At 40.6% G+C, this 25,332-nt stretch overlaps 1 protein-coding gene and 2 long non-coding RNA genes across 7 annotated transcripts in view; 1 reads left to right on the top strand and 2 right to left on the bottom strand.

The window, feature by feature from the left end:
* Window positions 1–25,332, bottom strand: part of LOC122998356 (ryanodine receptor 3-like) — a 112,733-nt gene that overhangs the window by 31,460 nt on the left and 55,941 nt on the right. For all 4 annotated transcript variants that reach the window (XM_044375207.1, XM_044375208.1, XM_044375209.1 and 1 more), the window contains 17 exons: window positions 25,089–25,315; window positions 23,811–24,615; window positions 23,200–23,400; window positions 21,447–21,549; window positions 20,657–20,788; window positions 8,991–9,264; window positions 8,679–8,793; window positions 7,927–8,059; window positions 6,825–6,928; window positions 6,484–6,619; window positions 4,568–4,754; window positions 4,170–4,278; window positions 3,955–4,075; window positions 3,219–3,388; window positions 1,351–1,571; window positions 982–1,072; window positions 61–201 (listed from right to left, as the gene is read on the bottom strand). In XM_044375207.1, the coding sequence (XP_044231142.1) occupies window positions 61–201; window positions 982–1,072; window positions 1,351–1,571; window positions 3,219–3,388; window positions 3,955–4,075; window positions 4,170–4,278; window positions 4,568–4,754; window positions 6,484–6,619; window positions 6,825–6,928; window positions 7,927–8,059; window positions 8,679–8,793; window positions 8,991–9,264; window positions 20,657–20,788; window positions 21,447–21,549; window positions 23,200–23,400; window positions 23,811–24,615; window positions 25,089–25,315 (3,270 nt within the window). The remainder of the gene's footprint in view (window positions 1–60; window positions 202–981; window positions 1,073–1,350; window positions 1,572–3,218; window positions 3,389–3,954; window positions 4,076–4,169; window positions 4,279–4,567; window positions 4,755–6,483; window positions 6,620–6,824; window positions 6,929–7,926; window positions 8,060–8,678; window positions 8,794–8,990; window positions 9,265–20,656; window positions 20,789–21,446; window positions 21,550–23,199; window positions 23,401–23,810; window positions 24,616–25,088; window positions 25,316–25,332) is intronic.
* Window positions 10,099–25,183, top strand: LOC122998359. Its single transcript, XR_006407402.1, has 4 exons — window positions 10,099–10,590; window positions 10,824–10,984; window positions 18,135–18,568; window positions 25,102–25,183. It is a non-coding gene; the product is annotated as an uncharacterized LOC122998359 (long non-coding RNA).
* Window positions 12,529–18,143, bottom strand: LOC122998358. Of its 2 annotated transcripts, XR_006407401.1 has the most exons (3): window positions 14,093–18,143; window positions 13,104–14,040; window positions 12,529–12,951 (listed from the first exon to the last, which is right to left on the bottom strand). It is a non-coding gene; the product is annotated as an uncharacterized LOC122998358 (long non-coding RNA). The 2 variants fall into 2 exon arrangements; XR_006407400.1 differs by having other exon boundaries at window positions 13,104–18,143.

The following is a 25,332-nucleotide window of genomic DNA, read 5'->3' as shown; positions in this document are numbered from 1 at the left end:
AATTGCTAAAAACTGCTGATGTTTTCCCATCTAAAGTGAAATAGATAAGTGAACCCTCACCCTCTGGGACAGAGAATCAAACACGCCCCAGAAGATCTTCTTGGTGAGCAGTAGTTCATCCTCGGATGCGGTGCCGTAACTGCCCCAGCCCGACGGGAGGCAGTAGTACTTCCAGTTCTGCTCATAGTGGTTGGTTAGCAGCTGGAGGACACGCAGAAAGCAAAGGTCAAGACATGCCGAGTAAAATATATCCTTTGGCAAACAGGACAGTTAACTGTGTTTTCAATTGCAGGCAACAAGCATGCAGCCAGTACACATACACGCTCAACAACACACTGGCACTAGGCCATGCATGTATAGTAAATAGCACCTCAAAGGAAATCGGCTCTCCCACACTCACACGCACAAATGAAATCCAAATGTGTACATGAAAGTAAAGCACAAGTGTGTCCACCATTTCACAGGCCAGTCACATTCTATTACATTGCCAGTATTTCTCTCCTGTGGCCAGACGGATGGAGTGTAGCAGTGGAGCCAACAAGCCTGTAATCACACAGTCCAATACTTCATCCCCTTGTTTTCCCTCCTCTAGCTGCCTGCTTCTTCCATGCCACATGATTAACACCACGGGTGTGTTGCAACTGTGTGCATTTGAGTGAGTGTGTGAGAGCATGAGAGAGAGGTAAACACCAGCAACATTATATTAAAGGTAGACCTTTAAGGTCGTTGAAATAAGCTGTTGGTACCTTCCAACAAAGCTAACAATCTAATAACCTGAGGTAATAAAGCGTGACCACACTGACAAAACACAGGTTAGGTTTATTTGGAAAGAAAACAATAAAATGATGATAATGAGGCAGACAGGAAACAGCTGAAACTGGGGCATGCAGGCAGGGCAACAGGGAAAATGAGATAAAAGCAAGATAAAGGACGCCAAGCGGATTTAAAAAGAGTGAGAAAAGTGAAGAAAATGTTGCCCACCCTGAGAGGCATCTTGCAGTAATCTGTTAGCAAGGGCACATCAAAGACAAGGCGGCGCAGGAGCTGCTGCAGCATAGAGGGACGAAGGTGCCTGCAGAACAAGGTGAGAGAGAGATAAGAGTGCTGCCCTGGGCTGTCTTTAACCACAGCATCTTTACACTCTGACCACTTTTGCCACACTGTCTTAGAAGGATATTTTGGGAAACCAGGCTTTGAGCTATAATAGAGTTTTGTTAGAAAGCTGATAAACTGTACTGCTGACCTTTTCTTTTCCTGTCAGCTGAGATAAAAGGTTGGGTATGTGTTTGCTGTATTATTGCACACAGCCAACAGAAACTTTTAACCCTACTAGTTTTGTGTGCTCCTCACTTGCAGACGGATAGCAGGCACTCCTCTATGGCATCTCTCTGGGCCTTGGTGAGGGAACGGCCCTTGGAGAGGCGGTAGATGGTGTGCAGAGTGGAGTCGATGAGGGTGGCGTAGTGTTCAGTGCCAGCGAAGAGAGGGGCGCAGCGGGTGAGGAGGGGAAGCATGGCCGAGCCGATGTAGCGGTTCATGGCCAGCGCTGTCTCGGTGGTACACAGACCCTCCTGGAGAGAGAGGGGGTCACAGGTAAAACGTGACAGTCATGTTGATATGACTTTATTTAAAGTGAGACTGTGAAACTTTTAAAAGAAATAACACATTCTTCCTCTTGCAAAAGAAAAAAAACTGTCTTGTCTTATGGTGGCTAATGTTTGTGAATGTTAGCAAACTTTACATAGATATTGCTTTGTAATTTGGGCTACTCTTATGCTATGTTTTAGTACTTAATGTTGTTCAACAACAGTTACATAGTCTTGCTTTAAAATTATTGTATTTGATGACCATTTTTATCAAATACTGTTTGAACAAAGCACATAAATCTTGTAGTACAAAACAAGTTAGCAAGCAAAGCTAAAAAGAGTAGGGGACTATTACAACCACAAACAGATACCAGACTGTCACACATGCTGCCTAGATTAAATTAGCATGAGTGTTTGTCAGTGTGAGCAGTGTGATATTTTTGGCTGTTGCCACATTAACACTGGGGCAGACGGCAGCCTAAGGGATTGTCAGAGAAAAGAAAAAACAGTCTCAGATATTCTAGTCTTTACCAAGGGCTCTCCTTGTCATCTAGGGGATCACAGGAGATTAACTCAAACTAACTACCAGTGTTGCCAACTATTTCCAGTGGGAAGTAGCTAAAGCCTGCAGGAAGTTGCTAGATGCCGCTAGATGACGTCCTGTGCTAATTTGTAAATCTGATGTCATGACATAATTACATACATACAAGATTTTTTGAAAATTTAAAGAAAATTAAGTTAAATTAAACTGACTGTAACTGGCTATTTCATGAGCTATTTTTCTTTTCAAGCAGCTGCTCAATGTGCATCTAAATCTACTTCTAATGTTAAAGAACTGTTTTATGAAGGCTGTTGTATCAGCTCTAACTGAAGTATCATGAATAGAGAGATGATGATACACTGGAATAAATTGACTACTGTTAACTCTGATTTGACAAAACAAAATCGAACTTAGATGGTAAAGTTCAATCATTTAGAATAAAAACAATGAGGATCAATGATTGGTCATTAGGTACACACATTCACAGCTCATTCACAACTCTGTCTGGCTGATGATTGGTCGACTGAATGTACTGGTGCTCTGTCCCACCCACTGAACAGCACTCATTCAATGAGAAATACTGGTGACTCCCTTCAAGGAGAGTAGTTAAGGTCCATCCAAAAAGTCGCTACATATGTCATTAGCCGCTTTTTTGAAAAAAAGTCGCTAAAGGGGTCTGAAAAGTTGCTAAGTTGGCAACACTGTCAAGTACTGCATTGAATAAAGCACACACATGGGGGTCTCAGCTCACTGAACAGCTGAATACTTTGTACAGTAGGCCAAGTGATGAAAAATACATTTTCCTTTGTGTCTATCTAAAAGAATGCACCATGTGTAAAAGTAGGCCAGCTTTTTATTGAGCATTTTGTTAATCTACTTAAAACTCCATACACTTTTTGTTGAGAAATAAGAGTAGGCTAAAGAACAACTACATTAATCAACTAAAGAGAAACTTGAACAAAAGCTTAATGAGGGGCTCCTCGTTAGTATAAAATCCAGGATTATTGATTCTGAAACCCCTTGATGAAGTTCATGTTAAAGAGGATGGCCATTCTTTACCTCTCCTCTAAACTGTTGTCAGCTCTACCTACCGTGTCCAGAGAGTTAGCAGCCCTCAGGTCGGAGAGGAAGCCCACTTCGAGCAGGTGAAGCAGAAAGCTCTGGTCCTCAATACCATACACCCTGTCTAGAAACAGCACCATGGGGGCCTTGTGGTCTGGACAAAAGCTGGCTGACATATCAGGCTCTGTCACTGAACCATCTGAGAGAGATCGAGACAAAGAAAGGAAGGCGTGGTGTAGTTAGAACAGAGCAATGCACACAGGTGTGAAGCAGTGAAGTCCTTGAGAACAGCTCACAGTACATAATGGCAAGTCTTTTCTGATTAGGAGACTCATGTGTATTCATTAGGCAGCATGTAGCATGTGGATGAGAGTTTTCTGGTGCTAGAATCACAGCTCGTTGTTTTCACTTTTGGCCTGCTGACAGAGCTTGTGTGGCAGTGCTCACAGCAGCAAATTTAAAAGGCGAGTCTTGCCATGCTTATGCAGATCAATCAATAGAGCAAGACAGCTCTCTATAGAAATGATCTGGCTTACTCAGAGCTATGGGAGTGTGCAATAAGGCGTTGTGCTGATTAAAAAGGCATGAGCAGTGAAATGAAATCAATAACCTTCCGCCTTGCGCTAAATGTGCAGAGTTTCATAACCATTGTACTTACTTGTGAGATTGTTGTTGTGGTAGCAGGCAAATGAATAGGATGTGTCCAGATTGGAGGTATAAAGGTGAGTTTCTATGTGTTATCAGAGTGAACATCCTGACTAGTACCTTTGTTGGTGATGGGCATTTTGAGTGGTATACTGATAATACCAACAAGGTCCTCAGTAGGCACCAGAGAGCGCAAAATGGCACGAATACGTAGAGCTTCACCTTTCCCCTTGTTGATGAGCTGAAGAAGGGAGAAAGAAATGAAAATAGGAAAAATCTGAGGAATTACAGAGTTCAAGAAAAACAATAATAAACACAATTTCTTGCAAACATACATGCATCTCTGGGGCACAACGTCCTAACAGGTCAATGAGCGCAGAGTAGAAGGACATGATGGCATTGCCCATGTGAACAACCTCCTCCTCATCATCACCATCAGCAGACCTAACAGCAAAAAAGCAGAAAAGTTGAGGATGATCAGAAACAGAGTGGGTTCATTGGGAGAGGGGCCTTAAAGAGACAGAAGCTAAAAATGCCATTTAGAGACAGAGGCTGAACTAAGGGGCTGCATAATGGGATAAATAAGGAGTTTTTTGAACTGTAAATCATGCAAAGCTACTCTAGTTGAGTTTCTGAATAAAAATATAGAGCTGGAAATGAGCATAACAGGTCTCCTTTATGGGTAAGTCCTCAGCATTGATTTGATAATCTTTGCTTGATCTTCAGGGCTTACACGTCAGAGCTAACTCCCTGGACAGAGCCTGGCAGGTCCAAAGCAGGCATCTCAGAGATCTTGATGGCTTCCTTCATGGCAGCCAGCAGGCCATTCCCTCCCTCTCCCCTCAGTGCAGGTCCGAAACACTCTGGACGACGGATAAGCAGCTTGACCACAACACTAGAGTTCTCCTCCACGCTCTCGCCTGGAACATAAATTAAAAAATCATGTGGATGGACTGACCGAACTTGCAAATTCAAGATGAGAGCTCACCAAGGATTTAGTGTATATAATGGTAAAACAATTTCCTTGCATAAATTTTGAAAAGTTCTTTTGATTATTGCCAGCATAGAGTTCGCCTTTTTATTTTTTTCTGAAATGATCATGTGGAATTCAAGTGAAGTATCAACCACTACACCTATATGCTTTTCCTCTTTCATTTGCTGAACCACCAATTCTCCAACTGTATAATTATGTAACTATGTTATCATTTGATTTCCCAATGTGTAAATGTTTACATTTTTCTGGATTTAATTTTTTGCAGATGGGCTGTGTCAGTGTCCTTGGCAATTATTCTAAATTTTTTTTTGTCGTCTGCAAAAAACTATGCATCAGATTGTACCATAATTGGTAAATCATTTATATAAACAACAAAGGGTACAGGGCCTAGCACAGATCCCTGTGGAACTCCAGAGGTCACCAGTTCCCAGCCTTAAGTGGCACCATTTACCACCCTCTGCTGTTTCCTATTACGTAAAAGTCCTGTATCTAGTCTGTAACTCTGTCACCTATGCAATAGAATTTTAATTTTGACAGTAGCCTTTTATGAGGAACTCTATTTAAAAGCTTCTTGGAAGTCCATATATATGCAATTGACTGACTGTCCTCTATCCAAAGCTGCTGACCACTTATGAAGAAGCTGAAGTGTAGTCGCTCTTCCAGATATGATTCCATACTGCTTATTGCTAAAAAGTCTGTTTGACTACAGATGGTCAACAATATATGTCCTGATTAGATTTTCTATTGTCTTGCATATTACAGATGTCAGACTAACTGGTTTATAGTTTCTTGCTAAAGATTTGTTTCCTCTTTTGAAAATTGATTTGTGCCTCTTTCCATTCACAGAGGAAAATTGATTCTTCTAACGATTGATTATATAATACTATTAGAGGTTCAGCAATCACATAAGCCAATTCCTTTAAAATCCCAGGATGCATTGCATCTGGCCCTGGTGATTTATAGATGTTAATATTCTGTAGAAGCAGTTTTGTATCCTCAGTAATTATTATAAAACGTTCAATTCGCTGAATTTCAAATCTTGGCAATTCAGTGATATGCCCCTCAGGTTTGTTCACAAATACATTGCTGAATTATTCTGACAATATTTCTGTCTTTTCAATACCTTTGGTCACTGTTTAGATTGTCTTGCTGAGTCTTCTTCATATATCTTTCTTAAATATTGTGTTCTCATTCTCACAAAGTTTCTAACTCACCAATATTCCTGGTGTACCTCTGGGTTTTTACTTCTTATTGCCTTTCCCGCGTTTCTTTCCTTTTTGTAATAGGCTACTGTCCAAGTTTTTTATTCAGAGGCTTGATTTTACTGATTGGTACAAACTTGTCCTCTACGTCATTCAACTTAGCCTAAATTAGTCTCCATTTGTTGTCACCATCATAATTAGTTATCATCGTTAGATTATTACCATTATTATTGTTGTATCCAATCAAAGTTTCCTAATTCCCTACATACATAATTTTTTCTTATCAGTTTCACAAGTTCACTATCCCTAAGCCTCAGGCAAAACGCCTTGAGCAACTGAATGAAGGTGTTTGAAACTCGGTTGGACCTTTGCTAGCATGTAGTGGAAGAATAAACTGAAAGAGAGAGTGAGAGACAGAGAGAAAGAGAGTGGGAATGGTAACTGCAGTCATACCGTTAACAAAGACAGCAAACCGCAAGAAGGAGAGGTAACGCTCTCCCTCAATGGGGTTCCAACCGATGTCTGGATAACCCTTAGCCAGCAGCATGGGACAACTCTGGAGACCACAGCCTGCCAGGTAGGTGACCACCTACAAATGAAACACATACATAACTTCACATATACTGCAGTTCAATACTTATCAATATTTAATGTATTACTTCTGGGTGATTTCAAAAAGTATATGCATGTGTAGATCTCCAATTTCAATTGACTTTTTTTCTAAATCAAGCACACACACAGTAACTGAAACTGAGAATAAAAGAGAGCAGCAGGGTTAAAAGGCCAAATCTTACTTTGTCCAGATCAGGTTCTTCCAGTGCCAGAGCCAGGCCATTGTTGTCCATCACAGAGGAAGCAGCCACATCTAGAGGAGTGGAGCCCCTCATAGCTGGTGAAGCTACAAGACAAATCACACTCTTAGGTTCAACCACTTACTGTCTATTCCATTGCATCTTTAACTGTATGTCTCTTGAGAATCAGCTTGTACCCGTGGTCACATTCCTAAAAGTTTTGTTGTGCTGTGTTTCAGTCTGCTGAATAGGACTTATAGTGGTGGGAGCTGCCTGCAGCAAACAGCAGGGGGTAGTGTTTTCACTCTTTCTTTCAGCTAATTTGCCAACTGCTGGTAAATATTATATGTTAGGCTCCACAGGGTTCATGTGGAACAGTTTGTGTAGCACTATACATATGCACACATTACCTGTAATCACTCTGAGATCTTGTATGCTCTTATAGAATTTCAATTAGTAAAATAAAGTTTTCAATGAAGTTATAATGAGCACACTCATATAACTTGTGAGCAATGTGTGTTTGTGCATGTATGGATTCATGCACGCCTGTGTGTGTGTGTATCCAGGGGAGATACTTTCTTGCCCCAGCAGGGTGCTCGTTGAGACTGTGGCATTGCCATCTTCTAACAGAATGGGAGATGAGTTGCTCTCTCTGCTGATAGACTCCCAACACTGGTGCACACACTGACACTCACAAATATACACGTCTTCTTAGGTGCAATGCTAATACATAAGTAAGCTCAGAAGTGCAGAACCAGTCCTATGATGGCAAAAGGGTGATTACAGTATATCATCCATATCAATGAGAATGATGGGAGTTTTTAGAATTTGTCTTCCATACATCCTAGAGCTGGTTTTAAAGGTACAGTACCAGTCAAAAGTTTGGACACACTGTCTTATTCAAATGAATGGGAAGGTGTGTCCAAACTTTAAATTGGTATTGTATGTTTGATCCTTGTTTCATAGAGAATGACAATCCCTATACTACATCTTCTTCAAGATCATCCACATCCTACAGTCTGAACATTTTGGTTGATTACTGATTATGTTGTGTGGTCTTCATCCAGTAAAGCAGCTAAACAGAGACGCTGTGAGCTGTACCCACCGAGGCCCACGCTGCTATTCTCTAGCAGGTAGCTAAGGTGGTCGAACATGGCTTTCTGGTTCTGGCGGCTGATCCGGCAGAAGTAGCACAGGAAGCGACAACAGCTGGCAACCATCTTGGGGAAGGCAATTTCCTGTGGGGTGACACACTGAGAATAAGTAGGGTAGAAGATCCACCATGGTTGTATTGTGAAGCAAGAGAACTGTAGTAAAATCAGAAACCAAGTTTGCTGTTCAAAGTACGAGTTGTATAACAGGTGTGAGAGTAAACACCATACTATCTTTATGTCTAGACATTGTTCACAAATTGTCACTCAAAAAACAGTTACTTAATCCAAATGGTTTTAAAGAGGTTGCTTCTTTATTCAAGGGTACTGAGTTTATTGTAATGACTTCTTCCAAGCTTGTTACTAAAAAAATGTCCCTGCATGTCATCGTTCCTAATTAACATCTAAAAGGCCTGACATCTTCACACGCTGCCAGCTAGCCACATTCTGCCCTTTCTGCCCTCCCTCCCAGACTTTGACGCTGTCAGCCTGAGGAGAAAGCCCACCTACTGGGACCATGTCTTTATCAATGTGCCCTCACCCTGCAACCATATTCCACACACAAACAATAACATGTAACACTGAATTAAAACACAAACTTTCTACGTGAGTGACATCATTTCTGTCGAGGTGGCACAGTGAACTCTGTGGGCGCGTCTTTAGCCTGTGGAAGCAGAGGTAAATATAAAAGTAGAAGTTGTGAAACCTGGGATTTGTCTCCACCAAGAACATTGACCATGACCTCCATGACAGTCTCATGCATGCCCAGTATTCTCATTAGGTTGGGGTGCTGATAGAACACCTTGTTGTTCATGATGTCACTGGATAGAAGAAAAGACCAGACATGAAATGACTTAATGTTCTATAAAAGACACATTGCACTTCAATACTGTGCCAAATTAGCATTATCAAGACCAGAAAAATGTATACAAATGATTTGTATTTAGGATAAAAGTTGATCCAGTAACTCAAACACATTTAACCCAAGCATAGCTTCACTGAGGCAGCCACAACCTACCCCAGTCCATCAATCATTAGCTTCTCCTCCTCTTTCCCCATACGAACAGACAGCAGAGATCTAATCTGACCAAGAGAGGCTAAAAGGTTGATGGTGTCAAGGACGGAGGCAGCACTGATGGTGTAAGTCTTCCTCATGGCCCGGAGCAGCTCTCCAATGCTGTCATACTGCCTCCTCAGCAGGCTGAACATCTTGCGGACCAGCTCTGGGTCCTGGATGTGACACTCTTGGGCCCAGCTGACCATGGTCTGGGAGATCAACTCCTTCAGATTGGCTGCAAGGAAAGTTGGTGAACATGGCTGATATTTTTTGTTTTAAAAAATGTTATCAAATATATAAAACACTTTCTTTTTGATAAAGTATTTTTTCCATTACAATTAATATATTTAGTATATATTTCAACCGATCAACTGAACAATTAAAAAACTTACCTGACTCGAAATGTTTAACTTTTGTCTTAATGAACATTTAACCAGCAAAATCACCTAAATGACTAGAGACTGACTATTATTGGATCAGATATGTCTTATAATAGACTTAAAACAAATGTGTTTTCCTTACACAGAGGAACAGTAAGCCATCAAGTGTTAACATTATATATTTTGTAATAGCTGTTAACCCTTAAAAGTCATTAAATTTATGGGGATGACTCCTAAGAAGTGAGAGGTCACTTCAAGTCAAACATCATACTCTTCTCAGAGATAAATGAAAATTATATTCTGAAAAATAATTAAATCAGCAATAATTGTTTGGCCATTGGCACAAGTGCAAAAAGCTGTTAACACAATAATTATATATTATAAACTTATTAAGTTCTTGTAGTAAGTGTGCTAGCAAGCAGTCGCTTATCTACACATCCAGCTGACACAGGACATTAGCATTATAAAGGCTGCAAATCAATCAGTGTGCTTCAGTATTTTCTCATCTCAATATTAGCATTAATTTTGAGTCACATCTCTCGTCACCTGAGGAATGTAATGCTAATATTCACTCTCCATTTAGCTCTGTTTTTGTTCTCCACCAATTCCTGAGGGAAATATCTGGCTCTTTACCAGCTAAGTGCTCCACTATGTTCACAGGCTGTTGGTAACCTTGTCTGTCTGCTGTTTGCTGCTGGGCAGGTAGCATACAGTTGGTTTATCAGTGCTTTTTTTCCTGCTGTCTGCTGTGTGTGGGAACAACACTGATGAGAGTAGTGAGAGTGAACCACAACAATAAAGTTGCGGGCGTAACAGCAAAACAATGAGCTGAAAGATGATGCACCATAGAGCTGAGGGGAACTGCAGAGTCGGGTAATAATTATCTGTGGGTTCATTACTACTAGTGAGACCTTTCACGCTACACACAGTAATTTGATCCATTGTTTATATGAAAATATTGATTAGTGCAGCTTTAAAGGTCCAGTGTGTAATATGTGTGGTATTTAGCGGCCTCTAACAGTGAGGTTCTAGATTGAAGCACTACGCCGCTCACCCCTCCCCTCCCTAAGACTTTGGAGAGATTCCAGAAGCTACGGTGGCCTTCAAGGACAAGAAGCTATTTGCTGAAGATGTCATTGTCCATGACAACTTCAAGCATTTCTAACAAGTCAAGCGATGAGGTGAAGATGTATTTAATTATTTAGTCTATAATACTATAGGTTATAGCTCACAAGTAAGATAGCAGTTATGAGTGTTTTATTGTTTTGGTAATACAAGCTAACATTAGCAACGTCATGCTAAACAAAACCTACGTTATTTTATTCTAACGTTAGGCATTATTACAAAATCTACATTATTGATAGCGAGATAGCGTTGGCAGGATAACGTTACATATCTTATTATCCGTTTGAAGAGTCAAGTACTGGAGGTTAGAGGAGGAGGAACAGGGCGAGAAAGAGGGCGAGTTAGCGGTTCTACTGCAGACAGGGCCAGGCGAGGGAGGAGAACAAACACCGGTACCGTGGAAGCAGGGGAAGAGGCTGGAAACCCTCCAAAGGGACCGAAGCGACTGAGGTTTGTGACGTTATTTATACAATTATTTTATCATATTCCTACCCGTCCTGCATGATATTAAAAATGCCAATACAACACAAAGTGGTATTTACATAGCAGCTCTGTGCTTTACATTACTGTAGTCTGTATAGTTTGATATGTTATCAGTGTAATGTGAGTCAGAAGCTCCTTTTACACAGCCTGTTCAAGGCGGGAATACAGCGCCTATAATCCGCCTCGCAGATTCAGACCAAATCAGGCAGCGCAGCGCACAGCTGCAGGGTTGAAGAGGTGTGTGGGTGTGTTTGTGCTTAAGAAGCTAACCGCTGTGAAACAATCAGAAAATAACGTTTATCGATCTGGTTCACCAGCTTCCCCACTAACGTTACTAGCGCTCCCCTTTCTTCATTCACCCTCTAGCTCACTCGACCACAGCTGCTCTCGCTCTCTTTCTCTCGTCTTTTTAAAATGAGTCAGGAAGCCGACAGAAAAGTTTAACTCAACCTTTAACGTTATCAAACGAAGAGAAATGTCCTCCCCTTGGATCCTCTTTACAGCTATAATGCGGGTTCTCTATATAAAAGAGGCTACTGAAAACATCAGCAACACTACTGAATGATTATATAATCCAGCATGGTGTCCCACCGTTTGCTGGAGTGCCAGGGGTACCATGGTGTACTTGTAGTAACTGTATCTATGCCTACAGACCTGGAGAGGAAATGCTGTGGCCAGTACCCTGCAGATTGTGTAATAATAATACCACACTTCTCCTAGCACTGTCTTGAAAATGCTTTTTATGCATTCACAGGCGGTACTGGGAGGACATTATGGTATTTGGCCAAACCAGGAAGCCTGGGGATGACAACCGGGAGTACCGTTATGCTGCCTATAGACATTTCATCTATTGACAGCATGGCTCTTTAGGCCAGGGAAATTGACTTGTCATCCCCCGTTGCTGTGTTTGGAGGATCAGGGACAAGTTCCCTGGTCCTCCAAAGACATCACACTAGTTTCACACCTGGCCTCTGAGTTTCCCTCCAGGTCCTCTGGAACATCCACACAGTATCTCAGGTACTAACACACCTGCCTGTTCATCATCAAGGCATCAAATCATCTCATATTTATTTGTTACATTTCTGATGTTTTATTTATTTTATACTTGTTCTATACATTTTCTATATTTTCTGGATAATTATTAAACTTTTTGTTTATATATTCACATTTGTTCAACTTAAATGTGCAAGTTTACCAAATAAAAGATATTCATCAGATGTGCTGTGATAACTGCAATGATAAACATATTAATATATACTTATACAATGACAGTATTTCTCTGCAGTCAGTATATTGTCATTACCACTTCCACCATTCATTTATATTGTCATTATTTATATTTATAAAGCAACATAAAACAGTAGTGAAGTTGGAATACCACTGATCCTCAGAACAGGGCACTGTAGTACATGTTATGGATTAATTTTCATTGCCACTTCAGGTTATGTTAACTGTAATTCACTAGTTTGAACCAGAAAATAAAAACATAAAAAACAACACTAAGAATGATGACATTTGTAATAAAAATATCTTTTATTTAACAGAAACATTTTTGGACATCCTTTTCAATGTGGACAATAAAAGGATAACATAAACATGCAGCTTTTACTGTTCAAACACAAACATATTGACAGCTTATTCTGTGTTCTTCAGAGTTGATTCTCATAAAGACAGAATAATCTATGAAATCATTAGTCTGTTTGAACACTAAAAGCAGTGTGATTAAACTAATCCGATCACCTTCCAGCAGTCAAATTGCTGCACATATAATAGCTGACAAGGGTCAGACCAAAACCACACCAAAAGTATTCAATTTACTGCGCTGGATGAACATGCTCTCATGGCAGGAACAACACCCATGATTCACTGGCACTGCTGTTCCTCATCTGCTCCAGGAGCTGTGTGTAGAGCAGCAGCTGCATGGAAAACTGCTTCTGTGGAAGACAGTACCATTACACATGGAGATAATTTACTATTTCATACATTTTATACAGTTGTACATGTGAAAATAGTGCTATTTAACTAAAAGTAGGACTTACAGGGTAAGTTAATATGCTACATAGGCAAACAAATGTGTATCACTTACCTAGACCTCTCCTGACTTGGCCTGCAATACTTCTGATATGGTGGGTGTGAATGTCACAGACATGGTGAATAATGCCAACCCATAGTGCCTGAGAAAAATAAAACAGCACAAATGAATGAACTTACTATTATAAATCATCTATCTATCTATCTATCTATCTATCTATCTAATGCGCTCACCAGAAACTGTTCAACCTTATTCCATGCAGATTTTCATCCCAACAACAGAATGTATTAACTCAGTGATGAGCAGACTTCTCCTCAGTTTATCTTTCACACTAACTCATTACTCTGACTTACTGTCTTTAGCACATCACCAGCGCTAAATATCTTAGTTATAAAACAATGTGTTGTCTTACTGCCACAGAAAATGAGTAAATCATTGGGTTATTAGTACGACGTCGCCTCCCTGTTGTCTCTATCAGACCACCAGCTCCGTGAGAGGCACAAACTGAGGCTAAAGTGTGCTAATATTTAACGTTACGTGGCGGCGTTTCTTTTCAGGGAAACTAATGTACTACTAATAAACATTGTACATCATCTAGGTTTTGAACCATTAGCAGCGGGACAAAATAAATATACATTACACTCTTACCTGTCCAGCAGTAAACAGGATACTTCGGCATCAGTCTGCAAACATTTCTCTCATCAGGGATTTCCATCTGGGTTTATCCTCGTTTTATGCCGTCTTCGAGTTTTCGTTTCCTTGACGACAACATTTCACGCTCCTGTGATTTTCTAAATAAGTATGATCCTCCATTTATCAGATTTTGGTTTCAAAAACTTCTCATAATACAAAATGTTGGTCCGTTCTTCTTCGTTTTAAAACCGGTGCATTTCCAGTAGTCGCCCACTTAATCTAAAACGCGTAAGGCCCTCACTGGAGCCAGTGTTAGGTTTGTCTGTTCTGCGCTACTGTAGAAACATGTTGATGCAACCTATTTTTATACAGTCTATCATGGATGTATAAATGCAGTCTATGGATGCAACATGGTGGCCACCGTGGAGGGGGACCCGCTCCCATGTAGATATAAAGGGCTTATTTCTAAGGTAACGAAAACACAACAATTATTATTTTCAGCTGATTAGACACTAATTAAGATATACTTATAAATGATCTATTCAATTTTTACCAAGTCTGTTCTTTTAGATGTTACTAAATACTACACACTGGACCTTTAATGGTGCATACTAAGGTATACTTAATACTTACCATCTACATTATTACCTAAACTTATAATGCTGATTATAATAAAGGAAATACAGCTGTGTGACTATAGAGTCACTCATGAAGGGATGCATTAGTTCAAACAATACAGAATTTTTTTTATTTACAACAGTCAGATAAGATTTGCTTTTCAAATGGCAGATGGTGACTTGCTTCGACAGTGCTCGCTGCAATCCTTACCGTGTATCATCATTGGCCTTAAGAGGAAAATATAAACAAGACATGGCATCCCACCTTAAAGCACATCTACCTTAAACACACAGCACACACACACACACACACACACACACACGTAGACACACATTAACACACACCCAAACACAAAGCTCTATTAGACTAAAGGTAAAAATCCCTCCACTTGACTGGGTGCTCCCATTTCTACACAACTCGTACTTGAGCACAACAAAAAGAGATGCGATTCAAAGGCTGTATTCCCAAACTAGCTCAGTGATGCAAATAAGTCCTTGAACACAAAATAAAAAGAGACAGACAGCCCCTTCAAAGTCTTTCTCGTGGCTCCACTTGAGCTAAAAGAACTGCACGCAAGTACAGTATCAGCCACCTCTACAAGTCTGCTTCTAAAGGAAGGGCAATCAGCTGTGTTTCAGCAATGTCAGTTATTTTCTTCTATTCTGTGGAAAAGAAAACACACTCGGAGTGCTCATTCATGAAAAGGCACATTTTCAGTGGAGCGAAAGAGAAGCCCTGTTATATAAAGAATAAGGGACGAGGTATTAATAGTTTTGTACAGTACCATATTCTGCTTCTGTGGTTAAATGGAGACATTTGTTTGGATCACTCATACGTGGATTACAGGGTTAGGAACCAAAATCCGGTTCCAAATTGGAACTGAATCCATAAACCAGGTCCTTATCAGTTCCTAAGAGTGATAACCCTTTATTATTGTAAACAAAGGCTACATTTCTGCAAGGACGTGATATCCAACCCTAGTGGGTTACCCTTAAGGCTTCATTAAAGCTGGATCAAAAGGATGTATGGGTGTATTTGTGTGTCTGTTCTTGGGATATAAATACACAAAGAAGAGACAGACATCAATTAAACAGTTCAGAACCATAAAAGATGGAGCCATTTACATAGGATTGATTTCCTTGAAAGTATTGCAATTAGGTGATTGTGTTTTTAAGACCCCTGGTTGATTGGATCTGTCGGTTTTCCAAAGAGTATTTGACACCAGGCTGTCAATCAATGCAAGGGTGTGTTTGTGTGTTTTGTGTGATGGTTGGGGAGCCAGCAGAATGTCGCAGTCAGCGGTAACTGATCCTGCCGCTGAGAGTTGCGTGGGTGTCAGAGAAAGAGCAGAAGCACCAGCTTGCTCCAAAATGAGAAGCAGCACTTCTCCATCTAAGCCAACATGCTTCACATCACCTGACTCTCATTCTGTCACAGTATCATGCACACTGGCTCATTCCCCCTCTGTCTGTCTCACTCTTAAACACTATCCTCCAGCACTTTCCCCTCACTACACCCCAACAAACAAATCTGACCTGTCTAGAGTTACACTGATGGAAGCCAGCTGTTTTCATGGTATGAGAGATCACAAACAATCCCTGTGCTTTCTCTCACACACACAGATTTCTTCAAGGCAAGTAATCATGTCTGCACATTAAATGATTTTGGTGGATAAACCATTCATCAGAGGAAGAAAACAACTTCTGCGATCCTTTTACTTCATCTATATGAAATAATGGCAATGATGACAGTGCCTTTTGTATCTCCAGGGTGTCACGGAGGAAGATGACAGGGGGGAGGAGAAGTTATAGCTGGAGTCACAGCACAGAATATATCATATCTTCTTCACTCTGGTTTTCATAATATACACAAACAAATGTCACATGCACTTTTCACACATTCACAAACACATAAAATTCATCCTATGCCGAATAAAATGAAACAAAACTATACTAACATTACTAAACATCAAATACATAATAAGAAAACAAATCAAAACACTGACAAGACTAATTAACGTTTCAGCTCTAACATACAGTTGTTTGTGTTTTGTCTTCATGTAATGCTACTGCCTCATGACAACTAACTTAATTAATCTATTGGTCATGTACCTTCTGTCTTGTCTTTTTCAATTAAAAAATGTTGATTAAATTTCATTTTCTTACACCGTACATGTTCACACATCCACACTCTACACACATTACTGATGAACTGACTGCATACTTCATTAAGGTTTTTTTTTTTTTTTTAAATAAATGTATTGTATTGCTGTTTGTATGCAGTTGTCCTCCAGTGCCACAAATATTTGTCTGAAGACTAGACAAGCTAGTTCATCTTACTGGTTACTTTAGGATGAGGAGACTCCAGTTCTTTTGGCCACTTGTTGAACAGGGCAAAGGTTTTTGTAGAGTTAACCTCAAGTTGATTATCTAGTTGCTAGATTTGGTTGGTGGTTATGGCGAACATTGTGGAAGATTTCATTCAGTCTCCTTCTGATGATTTATTTGAGCAATGTACCAAGGAACAGTTGATGAAGATTGCTCAGCATTACTCTGCTAAAGTTGAGCCCAAATGTACAAAGGAAAACCTGAAGAGTATCATAAAGGCTAACTTGCAAGAATTTGGTGTGCTGATTGATGGGGGCGGTAAGAGTGGTGTAGGTACTACTATGGCTGGGTTAACATTTGAACAGCAGAAAGAATTGCTGCTTTTGAAGTTAGAACATGAAAAGGAGTTGGAAAAAAATTAAATGCAAAAGGGAACAACTGAAATTGGATTTATAACTGCAAAAATTGGCACTGATTAAGAAGGGTAAAATGTCTGCAACTGCTTTAAATGAGGAAACCACTGGTTCACATTTTGATGTTGCAAGTAACTTGAGGATGCTGCCAAAGTTTAATGAAAAAGATGTAGAAACTTTTTTGTATGTTTGAGTGTGTTGCTGACTCAAGAAGCTGGCCAGATGAGGATCAAACTTTAATGTTTCAGTGTTCCTTAACAGGTAAAGCACAAGAGGCTTACTCCACTCTATATTCTGAGGACTGTAAAGATTACAATATGGTAAAATCAGCTGTCTTGAAGGCACATAGAGTTATTTCCTAAAGCGTATCACCAACATTTCAGGAGTTGGTGAAAGACTGGTAAACAAACACATGTGGAATTTGCACAGAATTTGATCTCACATTTTAATTGCTGGTGCTCTTCATCTGGTGTGGAAATAATGTGATCTAGTTGTTCTAGAGCAGTTCAAACAGTCTGTGCCCAATTACATCGCAACATATATTAATGAACACAAAGTCACATGGTGAGGTTGCAGTGGTAGCCGATGAATATGTGTTGACAAATCCCAAAAAGCAGATTCTTTGTCTCCCAAGTTGGAACAGCAGCCTACAGGAAAAAAGTGATCCAAATGTGTGTAATTATTGCCATCAAAAGGGTCATTGGAAAAAAGAATGTCCTTTGCTAAAAGAAAAAAGCAAAATATCCCATGTGAAGTTGGCTTGTTTAGCCGTATCTATTCCTAATCCCACAGTTGGTGACGCAGCAGAACTGGTGGCTCCATTTCAAATGCAGGTTAAGCCAATAGACACCTCTGAGACTGACTCGGGTTATGCTCCATTCATGTCTGACGGCTTTGTAAGGCTAATTGGGAGTGACAAGAAAGTTCCAGTCAGAATTTTGAGGGACACAGGAGATTTGCATACCTTTGTGAGTGAGGAAATCCTGTCTTTTTCTCCAGGTTCATACACAGCTGTGTTCCAGTTAGAAGGATGGGTCTGCAAACTGTTTTTTGTGCCTGCACATAAAATGTTTTTGTCCTGTGATTTGAAACAGGGAGACGTGGAGGCTGGTGTTCGTCCGGTACTGCCAGTTTAAGGAGCTGACATCATTTTGTGTGGCCAGATGATGTAAGACCAGACAGTACACAAATACCTGATGTGTCAATACAAAACAATAGACATGTTCGTCATCCCTAGAACCTCCATAGGTCTCTGAACCAGAGCAGGTGGTTTCTACAGTCTGTACTCCAGAACTGCAAGGGATCACTGAATCAGAGCAAGCTGTGTCTACAGTCTGTGCCATGACTCGTGCAATGACTGCTGCTCTGGCTGATAGTGATGTGGTTTTGGAAAGGTTTTGTGATGTAAAAAAGTTTGCTTTGTCAGTGCCAACTGGTCTTTCTGTTTCTTGTTCAGAGCTGATGAAAGAACAAAAACAGGACCAATCTCTGACGGAATATGTACGACTCGGTTTTACCTACTTCTCAGGTGAGAAAAGTTAGGTTGGAGTATTTCCTTCAGGATGACCTCTTGCTTAGGGGGTGGGCTCCTCATGGAGAGGCATTCTGTGGTGATCCTATTGTGCCTTCAAAATTTAGGACATTAGTAATTCAGACAGCTTATGATAACAGGAGTGGCTCATTTGGAGCGATGGCTGAAATCTGGGTTGGTGTGACTGCTCACATATACTGTATATGTGCCTGAGCAGTCAGTCTTCCTCAACTCTCTAGGTAACTTGGTTTGGTTGGACTTTTGTTTTCTTACACTCGTACATGTTCACACATCCACACAATACACACATTACTGATGACTTTTTAAATATATTGTACTTTTAAGAGTCATGTGTGGTCTCCACATTTTGTCCTTCTTTTGTCCCTTGAGCCAGGTCTTGACACCATACACTGTGTCTTGTACACAAACGACACTAAAAGGAAAGAAAACAGCCCCACTATGAAAGAGACAGGCAAATATGACTTCCAAGCCACTTAACACTTGCTATCAACATATATAATCCCAAATTATTCAAAGAAAAACACTTACATAAAAGAATAATTCACTATTATTTCAATCCCTTCCCTCACTTTCTGACGCCTCCAGCTGTTGCAAAAGTAGAAGTGATGCTCCTGAACTGCAGCTGCCACCACAAACCAGTTCTCTAATCAATCAGCACTTACACAACACCCTGCAGAGATCACCACCACCCACAGCAGTCTTTTAAGAAGAAATACACACTCCTCTATTTTCATCCTGCCTTGCTCCTTGGAGATCGGTGCAGTGGTCTTCTGTGCTCCACGTCAGGGTCAAACCAAACCCCAGTGGAGAGATTGCCTTTCAGCGTCCGCAGTCAGCAACACATATTTCATCCCAAATTTACCCATCTGCAATTTGGCCACTTCTTGTTGCCAGCATTACTTTCAAGAATAGACGGGGATGGTATGACAATGGCAAGATTTCTAACAGATTCTCAGAAGGGTTTTCAGATGTTATAAATTTCACATTAGTTATTCAATATCTTGGCAAAAGAGGCAGACACACATGTCTTATTTTATTGCCAGAATAGGGTAATTCTCAGAAAAGGTCATATATAAGAGAAAAATGACTGCCGTAAACAGAGACAATAAATAAAACTCGAAATATCCAACTGTGAACAGCAGTTTCAAATGACACACTGCGTTCTACATTAAAGGCCATCAGAACAAGGTAGAATTGTTTTTTACCAGTTAAGCAATAATGTGCAATCAGCGACTTGATTGGTGGTCAACAACAAAGCGGCACTTGAGACAGAAAATTAGATACAGCTTGTTCTGCTTTTATAGTTTTGTGTCACCCCAGTTATTGAGCACAGTGATTGAAATGGTTTTGTTCTTATGTGTGCTCACACTTGTGCAGTTGAGCCTGTGCACACACGCATGTGTGTCTATTGGTTTAATCAGGTGAAGGATTTGGTTTTATCACCAGTTTTTTTTTTTCTTTTTTTTTTTTCTCTCTCATCTCTTCTCTCTCGTCTCCCGGAAGATGCTCTTCACTCTGGAGCCTCTCTTCCACCGGCTCCATATTACCATAATGAAATTGAAAAGAAATTGAAATGGAAATGACTCCCACCCGGTGACTCAGTCCACATGACACTGGCAGACAAACAGAAGAGAGACTGAGGGTGCTAGTGCGACAATACAGCAGCCCGGGCTTTTAATTTTCCCCCTTTCTCTCAGCCAGAGACACAGACAAAAAGAGAAAAAGAGGCGAAACACACCATAAACAAGCAGAATGCAGTGGGGAGTAAATGGATAAAATGTGCTTTGAGTGCTTGTGCTGTTAAAGGAAGGTAACAAATGTTGTGCAACCCATTATTCAAATCCAACATCAACTTCAAGGACTTCTTTCAAGTTTTGGACATTTGTACTTTGGAGTAAAAGCATAAAAAAATGTATTCTAATTTTAATTAACAAGAGCTAAATATGTGCCAAATCTTCCAATCAGAAAAGTGTTTCACCCAGATGGAAGTATAATGATACAGTATGTACAGTACAGTATCACTAATATTATTGAGTAACACAATTAAAACAGAGATTTCCTCACATGGTGCCGCTTGCTCTTTCTCTGTGGGTTCCTCCGTTTTATGAGGCTGTCCTGTGATCTTGTTCACCAGGGTGAGGAGGCGACCTTTAATAGATGTATCTAGTTCGTCTTCATCTTCCTCCATAGGGATTCCTACACAACACAAACATATAGATATAACACTGCACACATGGAGCGCAGAGCATATTAAAGCAATATCTCTGTCAGGCTTGGGTCTCTTGTTGGGTTAGACATGTCATGTGTATGATGTGTATTGTGGTTTGTATAGTTTCTCCGACTTCTTGACAATTTCAAGTCGTCTTTTATTGTTCTTTGTGTGGAGGGTGCCATGAGAGTTTGGCGCTATTGCGGCAGGGCTTAGACTGCTATTAGATCGGTAGTGCCACAGAGGGTTGGGCAATTCAATTATTTATCAAAACATCAAGATGTCAAAGCAATCTGAGCACTGAACTATAACTCCTCTGCCGAGACACAGAGAGAGATGCAGAGAGGGGAAAAGAAAGCATTTCATGGAGTAAGTGCCTTTACAATTCAGCTGTTGTTGACAGCTCAAGAAATAGCAGCTAAAATGCACAGTTACCGTATACTGTATGTTTTTTACCTTTTCCATCTGAAAAGCATTGAATCTAAACCGATCTTTCTTCTAGTTTTGCCTCATTTACCGTACACCCTGCAATTCAGCCTGTTTTACTCCAAATTTTTGCAATTAATCCTAGAATTGATCACGTTATGAAATTATTGTATCATATTAAACACAATTATTTTACATAGACAGTGATCTTCATCTCACCACAGTGGAGCTGCAGCTGGTTGTGAAAATCATAGAGTTCCTCCTGGATGTCTGTTGGACACGGGCAGTCCTCACCCATACTGAAGGTCAGCAGCATGTTGATCTAAAATATGAATATCAATGAACACATATGCATGTATAAACCTAAATACCTAAATGAAATGGCCTCTTTTCTTTAACTCCTGATGGGTAATTTTTCCCTTCTTTAGTCTCTGAACATGATTTGATCTCACTGTAGGATTCACAGAAAAAAAAAAAACAGCTTAAGTGGCTTATTCTCCCTCGGCCCTCACAGACCGAAGGACACCATGACAAGTCATTAAAGTAGCTGTGAAGCGCTGAACTCCATATCCAGCTGTGACCCTATGGGGATATGTGTGTGTCTGTATATGCAGTTGAGCGTGCACTCTCACTGGAGCAGTGACACCACAGACAAGGAGGATGGATTCGCCGTGAGGCTTTTTTTAATACACACATACACACCAAAGAGAGTGCTTTCAGGAACATTCGGAGTGAGAGCCAGCTGTAATTCACTCTGGGTCATAGAGCCAAAATGAGGGAATTCAAGAATACAAAAACCAAAAGGGAATCAGAGAGTGGGGAGAGAAATTGGCCATGTATGTGGAAAATAACAGAAGTTATATAAAATGTCCCACATGAATCATCCAGCTACATGCATCATTTGAAGCAGAGAGCCTGTAGGCTTTGTTTGAGGACAGTTATAGATTAACATGTACTTTATTATAAGATTTATCACTTCTGACTGCTGCACAGTTCCTGGCATTTACTCTCTGTGGCTGATTTGCACCTTTACGTCACACTAGCATCACTGAGGTCACATGGCAGACATGTGAGTTGTCAGAATCGCAAGAAACGAGGTGCGAATTCTTGTGAAAGATGCCGCAAATGCTCTTTATGTGGTGTTACCCCAGTTTGCAGCAGAAGGCTTACAGTGCCTAAGGCTGACTGTAATCTTGGAGCATGTAGATTTTTCCAGTTGAAAGTGTATCTTTTTATTACACAAAGGAGAGAGAGTTAAATGGCTTTCATGGGTGTGAAACAGTGTACCGCCATCCATGTCAGAAGTCACATATGACATATATGGACCAATATCATTATTGAGTGCAATAATATGGACCTATTCTCAATGAAAAAACAGAGGTCAGTTACTTTATGTTTCTGTTCAGATTTGCAGATAAATATTGAACTTGAAAATAAACAATGAATGAAAATTAAGTATGCGAATAGGATAAATGTATTTCTTTCATTCCGTTCAAACAACTTCCATTTTTCAAGGCTGAAAAACATGCACAAAACATCATTCACTGTTTTGCATTGAGTTACTGTGACAGCCAACCTTGAGCTGTCATCACCAGTCCTAGGTGTGGCATAACTGCATATTTTAAAGTATCTTTAATATGGAGATTTTTATGTTAATTGCTTATTTTTTGCTTATTTTCTCTTTACATTTGAAAAAACATGATACATTAAAGAACAGTAGTTAATGCAAATACCTTGTTTTTTGTTATGGTGAAACTTTATTAAAATGTACAGTAAAAAGAAAAAAAAATACCCTTGCCTTAAGACACTAAAAAACTATGGGAACTGCTGGCTTAGATACTGGGAACTGGTGAATTAGTGGAAACAGCTGCTCACCCAAAACTATTTTATACATATAATTAGTTACAACACTGTTTCTAACTGCTTTTACATCCTTGTTAGCAACCTTGCAGTGATTATGGCCTTGTCTCACCTGTTCTTGAGGAGGTGAGCGGAACTCTTTGGTTTTCTTCGCAGTAACAGCTGCAGACATATTGAGGGCCAGCATCAGCTCGTTGTAGCGGAACTTCTGGTTGTACTGAAGCTTGGAGACGAAGCTGTCAGAAAAGGACACAATGGCCTCGATGCGGTGCTTCAGCTCACAGTCGCAGAAATAGTGAAGCAGCTCGCACATCTGGGGAACAGACAAGAGGGAGGAGACATGCGAGTGCACAAGAACAAATAGCGTTGCATCACTGTTACACACCTTGATGGCAGCTGTTAGGAGCAAGTCTGCAAGGAATACGTACAAACAGCCTTATGGCTTCACATTGTCTCACTTATTAAAGAGACATTTTTACTCAAGAGATCATTTGTTCAATGCGAGACAGGGCCATTTCATGTTTGACTGACTTCTGAATGGGTCTATTACAGTGGAGCAGTTATGGTGCATGTGATTGAGAGCACAGCTGTGTTAGTCTTTAGCAGTGAATGGGTATCTGCAGATGAAGATATTCATTGATTTTACATGTTTTGGCAATTTACCTTAAGTGGTTTAACACATATAAGATGATTCTAGATCTGTTCATGTGTGCGCATTATTACCTGTCGTTTGACAGGCTCAGGCAGCCTCTTCTCAAGAAGTCCTTTCATTGGCTGTTTAGCCTCTTTGGCTGCCTCCTCTTCTCCAGCTTCCACAGCCTTCTCCTCTGCGCCTGTTAGTCCTTCCTTGTCTGTGGCACCCGTGGTTCCTTCCTCACGTGTCTCTCTGAACACATTTGGGTCAATGAGCAGTAAGATCTTATGAACGTCCTCACTACCTAGTACACCCATAGTCAGCAAGGTGCTAATGAGCTTCAAGATTGGCACAAACTGGTACTCCACGCCACCTCCTACAGGATCACGGATATGGTGCCCACCACCTTGAACAGCCTCTGTCAACATTGAAATTGATTTCTCCTTCAATGCATCCAGTGGGATTTGGGGACTATACAGATGCTCCCGTTTGATGCTGATGAAACAGGGCGGAGTGAAGTTGAGGCGGGGTTTGAGTGAGGTGCTAAGCCCCACCCCTGGCGGGAGGTGCTTTTTGGAGGCATCAGAAAAGAGGCGGATGGAGCGTGTCTCAGCTGTGACCGGGATGATGAACTCGTCTTTCATCATGAGTCGTGCCTCTTTGGCTGTTTCCAGGTGGATGCTGATCAGGACATTGTAGAAGCCCTCGCGTAACATGCCGGACAGGTACTGGTTGTCGATGGTGTATAAGAGCTGTGATTGGTCAAGGTGGCTGCAGAGGGCATGGGCCACACGGGTGTTGCCCAGAGCGCAGAGTGCACAGTAGAGCATTAAGGTGTGGTAGTGGAACTTCCTCATGTCCTCCTGCTCAGACAGCTCCATGATGTCGACACACCTTTGAAAAGAAGGGAGGAATAATTGCAAATACACGTTGATGTTATTATTTATTTAGAGACCAAACAGATATTATTTGCCACATAGGATAATAAAATAAGGGCAGTAAATTGTGACACAGAAAACCCTTTTGAGTAAATTTAGTTTTGTGCACGACAACATATTTCACACTGTTAGCACATAACACCATGCCAGACAAATGTGCTGGGTGTAAGGCTATAATTAATGATTTGTTTTCCTACTGTATAATCTCTTTAATATTTTTTAATTAATCAGTGCATTGTTTTGACAATTTAATATCAGAAAATAGTAAAAAATGCCAAACACAAGTTCCCAGACCAGCAGTGGTGTCTTTAAAAAGCTTGTTTTGTATAACCAACAGTCTTGAATCCATTAATAATCAAAATTGTAGTTACTTTTATCAGATTTCTGTGGAAAATGAATGAATATAGTGTATAAGCACATGTCCTGTACCTGTTCTCCTCAGGTATGTGTACAGCCAACATCTGCAGGGGCTCCACACACTGGACCACCCAGCCGTGTCTCTCATTGACCCTTGCCGTTTCCACCTTGAGGAAGATGTTGGGCATGCGGCTCCACAGCACTGCGTTGATGGTCTGAACATATAGACGGGGTGGACACTGGGGGACTGGGTTCTTATGTTCACTCTTAAAGATGGCTGATGACAGAGGCATGGCATTCTGGAAAGGGCAAACAA

This window comes from Thunnus albacares, chromosome 15, assembly GCF_914725855.1.
Source record: "Thunnus albacares chromosome 15, fThuAlb1.1, whole genome shotgun sequence".
Lineage (NCBI taxonomy): Eukaryota > Metazoa > Chordata > Actinopteri > Scombriformes > Scombridae > Thunnus > Thunnus albacares.
This window is presented reverse-complemented; position numbering and strand designations above follow the sequence as displayed.